The sequence below is a fragment of the Ochotona curzoniae genome, unplaced genomic scaffold (assembly GCF_017591425.1).
Source record: "Ochotona curzoniae isolate NIBS_2020 unplaced genomic scaffold, NIBS_Ocur_1.0 contig_3622, whole genome shotgun sequence".
Classification (NCBI taxonomy): Eukaryota; Metazoa; Chordata; class Mammalia; order Lagomorpha; family Ochotonidae; genus Ochotona; species Ochotona curzoniae.
In genome coordinates this window covers 12,642,774-12,649,766 of record NW_024465926.1, presented here as the reverse complement: position 1 = coordinate 12,649,766, position 6,993 = coordinate 12,642,774, and the positions used below count along the sequence as shown (strand labels likewise).

Here is a 6,993-nt window from a genome sequence, read left to right as displayed (position 1 = left end):
TTAGCATCTTGGCTTCTTAGTGTCTGCAGTTGTTGGAACATTGAAGAGACGCTTCAAGAAATGAAGCTGCAGCATCCCAGAAAGAACAATAACAAGGCTCTGGGCTGTCGACCACCAGTTCACATAGTTGTAATTTGATTGCAGAAGGAAAAAGTCACCCATTTTCCTCATTCGGGCAAAGTTGTAGAAACGCCACATGTGGAAGATGTTATTCTGTACTTTTCGTGTACTCGCCTATGGATACAGAAATAAGATAAAGCATCAGAGGTAACCCATCTGGTCTCACATGGGTGGTTACCAGCACTAACTAGAAGTTTGAATAATTTACTCATGATTTTAGATATATAATTATGCTTGTGGTTAAGTGCTGGTTTTGCTGCATGTGAAAAATAGTCTTGAGCCCGGCATGATAGCCTAGTGCCAAGTCCTTGCCTAACAACTGCTGGGATCCCATAGGGATGCCAGTTTGTGTCCCAGCTACTCCACATCCCATCCAGCTCCCTGATTATGTCCTGGAAAACAGTGGAGGATGACCCAAAGCCTTAGGATCCTGCATCCATGTGGGAGACCTGGAAGAAGCTCCTGACTCCTGGCTTCGGATCAGCTCAGCTTTGGCCGTTGTGGCCACTTGGGGAATAAACCAACAGACAAAAGAGGTTTCTGTCTGTCCTCTTTTGAAATCTTCCTTTCCAATTAAAAAAAGAGAGAGAGAAATGGTCTGAACTATAGTTTTAACACCTTTTTATTGCAATGAAAACCATGAGTGCTCCAATCGGAGCCCTTCCTGAAGGTTGCATTTCCTGGATAAGAACACAGATGGATTTAAGCTCATTGCTTCCCGGAAATGCTTTCTAGGACTTTCAGTTAAGGGCCTGGGTCACGAATATGTGTACTCTTCTGACTAAATGGTCTCTCTAGTAAATTCTTGGAGCACGAAAGCAGCCCTGGTGTGATGCTTTCATATAAGCCTGCCTGATTAAAACTCCCCATTTATAAAGCAGGCAGTGAACTCTTGTGTATCAAGAATATCAAAGTGAAGATCCCACAGATGGGAGGAAATATCTGCGAATTGTATACCTGATAAAGGACTTACATCCAGAATATGTACACAAATGGGCAAAAGATTTGGATAGAATTTCTGTAGAAAGATGATAAATGTCAGGAAGAATCGTGGAAATAAGATTCCACTCTTTACCCAGTAGGGTAACTATCATTGAAAACAGACGGTAAACAAGTGTTGGTAGTGAGGATGTGTGTGCTGCTGTAAGAGCATAAGATGGTTTAGTGGGGGCCAGCATTGTGATGTAGCAGTTTAAGCCACCACTTGCAATCCCTGACATTCCACATGCATGGGGGTCTAGCTTAAGCCCCAGTTCTTTCAGTTTCTGGTCCTGCTAATGAGCCTGGAAAAGCAGCAGTAGATAACCCAAGTGCTTCAGGCCCTGCATCCAAGCAAAAAGACCTGGAAGAAGAATCGGTCTGGCCCAGCCCTGGTCATTGCAGCCATTGGGGAGTGAACCAGTGGATGAAAGAGCTGTTTCTTGTCTTCTGAGACTCTGCCTTTCAGATTAAAAAAAAAAAAAAAAAGACAAACCAAAAATATGGTTTATCCACTGTGAGAAGATCTGGCAGCTTCTCAACGAAGGTTGTATGACCCAGTGATTCCACCTCTAAACAATCGAAAACAATGCAGAAACTTGTATGGGACTGTTCATAGCACGTGATAGCCAAAAAGTTGAAATAACCCAAGTGTTCATCTACTGATAAATGCGCAAGTAAGTTATTTACCCCTATGTTAAAAGGAATTGAAACCTGACACATGTAACTGGATGGATGGGTCTTGGCAACTACCTGGAATAAGCCTGAGACAAATAGCCTTTTATATGTGATGCTGACCTCCCATCTGAGCAGCGATTCGAGTCCTGGCTACTTTGCTTCCAAATCCAGCCTCCTGATAATGCGCCTAGGAATCGGGATAAGATGATCCAGCACTTGTCACTGTCTACCGTGTAGATCTGGCTGACATCATAGGCTCCTGGTTTCAGCCTGGCCCAGGCCCAGTCATGTGACCATTCAGCAGCAAGCCAATGGAAGATCTGTCTTCCTCTTTGTAACTTTCAAATAAATTTTTTAAATGCCATGTTTTGTGTGTCTCAATTTACATAACATAATAGGTAAGTATTAGATGCCATTGTTACTTGTATGAGTGCTGTTGAATTGTACTCTTTAAGATGGTGAATTATAACATGTCGTATCTTAATTAGGGAAAAAAGGGGTAGTGGCTTAGGTTTAGCCTGTGAGCCGCATTGCCAACCACTGGTATAAAACAAGTGAAGAATTTCAAGAATACAACAGTAAAAAATGTATACAAGAATTTGGATATAGTTACCATCCAGTGAGCTCTCATTCCAGTAGTGTGCCCCATGTAATTTTCATCTTGTCACCGAATTTAAAAAGCTCATGTTACCTCAATTGCATCCAGAGTGTCATTCAGTTGTTTCCTTTCTTGCTGTTGATGTTCCATCTCAGGCCCCTCATAGAAAACTCCAAAATTGAGGTACACTTGCACAGAACCAAAGTGATTTTGCTGGTTACTTAGACAAAGTTGATAAAAACCTGTAATAATTGCGACATCATTAGTAAGCCTTGAGACTCCCACTTATCGTTTAGATTCTTCTAGAGATAGCTGAAGTACAGAGATCCCATATACTCTCCTCTGTTGTAAACTTCCCACATCTTCCTGAGGAACAGCGAACTGGGCTGAAATTAAGAGCATTGTGTTTGTTCCTTAAATGGCATCAGAGCTGCAACCCCATCTTGAACTTGAAACGGGGTGGGAGTGGAGAAAGCTGTGAATGAAAAGCTATCCTGGAGTGATTGTTTACCAGGTAACATGTAAGGAGACTGATGGTTTCTTTACTGGGGCTGGTTCTGAAGTTGCCTTTGTGTGTGGGTCAGGTGGAGAGCAGAGTTGGGCAGTAAGTGTTGAGATGGAAGGTGAAAATGCTTGGGAGGTGCCGTTGGTCTGCAGGGATGTAAGATGCTAAATTTTGTTTAATGCTGAGCAAACATCCTGTGCTATCCAGTGAGGGTTTCGTACTCCTGTTGAGAAAGCACCTGGCTTGTGTAAGGTGGGGCAGGCTTGCTCTTACAGTAGGAATGTTGACTGGAGAATTGTGCTGTGGAGTGTGGGTGTCTCCTGTGGCTGTTCTTTTAGTGACTAGCTCAAGTTATTATGACTGGAAAGAAATGCTATCCCACAATAAGCTTACTAATTGGAATTCTGTATTATTAGATGGTCTCTGGGTCATTTTCCCAGGAACTGATCAGCTATTGGTGATGAGATAAATTGAGCTTCTAGAACCTGATGTTAACAGTAGTCACCTGGAGACCTTATCACTCAAACTACCTTCAGACATCGGCAGTCTTCAGGAACGCTGGCTTGTGGTGTTCAAGGCTTAATATGTTCCTTCTGTTTGGCCATCTCTATATACCTCCTTATTCTTCAACTTCTTAGAAACCTATAATTGTTATAGTAGTTGTGATGATGAAAACCAACCTGTCTCTTTAGTAGAGAAGTTAATCTGCCCCCGAACATCCTGGGAAGTGTCTATGAGGAGACCCTGTGGGGTGTGTGCTGTGGCAGCAATGTGCCGGTCATGTGACATTCCCAGCGTCCGCTGAACCTGCCAAGACACAATAAAATGGAAAAAAAAAGCCCCTGCTACATCTCCAGTAACCAAGATGGGTGGTAACGTTGACCATTCCACCATGAGCAGCTCAGTGATTCTCAAACTGGGATAGGGCAAGTTCTGGGGACTTTGGAAGTATTATAGTTGTCATAGTGTTCCGTGGTGAGGCACAGAAGTACTGAGCGCTGTGCAGGCAGAGCATTGCACAGAACCCCCGCAGCCCCCCTGCTGAGGAAGAAGCCCCATCTCTGACTAGTCATTTGGAATGGATGAGTGGCTAGGTAGGGTTAACGATACAGATGTTCACTGAACTTGTTTGGTTGGTGAGCTCCCTAGTAGTGTCCAGATTTGGACATCTGTTGCATTGCAGCCTGTACCCACATCAGCTAAAGTTTTAAAATCTTTTTCGAGAGGCAGAGGGACAGATACATCTTCCACCCACTAGTTTGTTCACATGCCCACAGCAGCTGGGGCTGGGCCAGGGTGAAGCCAGGAGTCGGCTCCACTGAGGTCTCCCGTATGGATGTCAGGTAGCCATCATCTGCTGCGTCCCAGGGTGCACAGCAGAGCAGTCAGTACTCCAGGTGTCCTGGGTGGCAGCTTCACCTGTGGACACGGTGCCCTCTCCCAAGCTGGATTTTTTGAAGTCCAGGCTGTAATGAGTTGATTAGTAGTTACCATTTTACAATAAATTCAGACTTAAGGAAAAACTCAGGTAATTAAAAACATTTTTTAATTAGTCTACTACTATGTAAATAAAGAATTAGAAATTTAGCAGATTTCCAAGATAAAAAACAAAAGGAGTGGCTCTCTTTAATACTGATATATTGCCATGCCTGTGGAGTTATGATCTGAGACCACAGGATAGTTAAAAGTTCTTAACCTGTGATCAGATAACTTGAAAGCATTTACCTTCTTAAACAGGATTGTCAAACTGAACAAAGAAGCTAACCTTGAGTCAGTAATTCTCCAGTTTGCTGCAATTACCCCAAAAGACAGAAACCCATATGTTGTTTCCCTAACCCCATAAACTAAGACAGCTTTCTTTGAAATCTTTGGGTCAGTCTCCAAAGTTAGGGTACTTTGGATTTCTACTATATACGTAGTAATGTCTGTAAAAACGCATTCCCTTGTCACTCACAAACCTGTGTAATGTTAACAGCTACCCCTCCAGTTTGAGCACTTTCAGTCTCTTGGTAAGGAAAAGCCAAGCCATATGTTTTAGCTCTCACAGGTGATTATTTGTGCACGAAAAGTTGCTGTGTAACTGCAGGTCCATTTCATTAATAGCTGGGAAATCACAGTGCTAACAAAAACAATCAGGCCAGGTTTGGCGTAAAGGCTGATCCATTTTACAGAATGAAAAAAGAGTAAGCCTCTAGTATGGTCAGAGGAGCCCAAGTACCTCATAATTGAAATAGACGTATCCAGCCTGGTAGGCAAATTGCCAAAAGCATTCTGCACCTCCTGGAGGGATCATGATAGCAAAGTCATGTCGATCAGCTGCCCCGAAGAGTGGTTGGCCAGTCAGTGTCTTCTGGCTGCTAGCAGGAGTCATCAGACTCAGAAACACCAACCCAGCCCCAAAGAGCAAAAGGGACATGCTGCTTCCTGGAGACTTCTCTGTAGGAGAAATGCTGCAGCCCAGTGGAAATAAGTGATTCAAGCAACTGCTGTGCTTGGGTAATAATTAACTCCACAATTCAGTCAGGCCAGTTTCAGAGCCATGCACAACAGGCAACAATTGCCATGACATTTCCACTTTTGGCTCACGGGGAGTTTTTTTTTTTTTTAAGATTTTATTTATTTATTGGAAAGTCAGATATACAGAGAAGAGGAGAGACAGAGAGGAAGATCTTCTGTCCGATGATTCACTTCCCAAGTGAGCACAACGGCCAATGCTATGCCGATCCGAAGCCAAAATCCAGGAACTTCTTCCAGGTCTCCCACGTGGGTGCAGGGTCCCAAAGCTCTGGGTCGTCCTCAACTGCTTTCCCAGGCCACAAGCAGGGAGCTGGATGGGAAGTGGGGCTGCTGGGATTAGAACTGGCGCCCATATGGGATCCTGGAGGGTTCAAGGCAAGGACTTAAGCTGCTAGCCACGCCGCCAGGCCCCACAGGGAGTTTTTTTAAATTTTCATCTCCAAAACCCAGTGGCTTGTTTACCAAACCTACTTCATAAGGGCTCAACAGAATTCGACACAAGAGAGAAATTCTATCCTTTGGGCTGTCATTTCAGCTTTTGCTTTTTAGGAATAAAATATTAAGTTTATTTATCATCACTTGATTATACTGACAAAGTTGGCTAGGGAAAGTTTTCTGTTAAGTTAAATTGTTTTTCCCAAACAAGACAAGGCAATATTGGACTATCAAGTGCTGTGTCTTTTTTTTTTTTTTTAGTAGTTTTACTGGGAAAGCAAATTTAGTGAGGAAAGACAGAACTTCCATCTGCTGTTTCATTCCCCAAATGGCTACAATGACCAAAGCTGAGATGATCCAAAACCAGGAGCCTCTTTTAGGTCTCCCACAGAGTCCCAGGGCTTCAACCATCCTCCACTGCCTTCCCAGGCCATAAGTAGGGAGCTGGATGGCAACAAACCAGTGCCCAGCTTGCAAGGGGAGGATTAGCCAATTAAGCCATCACTCCAGCCTGCGCCCACCCCCACCCCCAGTGAAAGCAAAGCCTACAAGCATTGAAAAGAGTGACAAAGATCGTGACCAAAGCTCTCCATGAACATGTCTTTATTTTTAATATATATTATAAAGATTTATTTATTTTTATTGGAAAGTCAGAGTTACAGAAAGGAGAAACAGAAAGATCTTGCATTTGCAGGATCACTCCCGAAGTGGCCACAACAGTCGGAGCTGAGCCAATCCAAAGCTAGGAGCCAGGAGTTTCTTCTGGGTCTTCCATGGCAGGGTTCCAAGGCTTCAGGCCATTCTCTGCTGCCTTCCTAGGCAAGCTGGGAACAGGAAGGAAAGTGGAACAGCCAGGATACAAACCAGCACCCATACTGAATCCTGGTGCATGCAAAGCAAGAACTTGAGCCACTAGGCTACTGTACTGGGCCCTGTACTTTCAAGATTTATCTTTATTGGAAAGGCAGATCAGATTTACAGGAAAGAGACAGAACAATCTTCTACCCACTGGTTCACTCCCCAGATGGCTGCAATGGATGGAGCTGAGCCAACCTGAAACCAGCAGCCTCTTTCAGGTCTCCCATGTGGGTGCAGGATCCCAAGGCTTTAAGTCATTCTCTACTGCTTTCCAGGACACAATCAGGGAGCTGGATGCTATGTG

The 6,993-nt window shown here is 43.9% G+C and overlaps 1 protein-coding gene across 1 annotated transcript; it reads right to left on the bottom strand.

The window, feature by feature from the left end:
• On the bottom strand, positions 1–5,295 carry TMED6 (transmembrane p24 trafficking protein 6). The gene is made up of 4 exons (XM_040982462.1): positions 5,098–5,295; positions 3,560–3,686; positions 2,468–2,616; positions 1–234 (listed from the first exon to the last, which is right to left on the bottom strand). The coding sequence occupies exons 1-4, from the start codon at positions 5,293–5,295 to the stop codon at positions 1–3; spliced, it is 708 nt and encodes a 235-aa protein (XP_040838396.1).
• Positions 5,296–6,993: the final 1,698 nt, after the last annotated feature.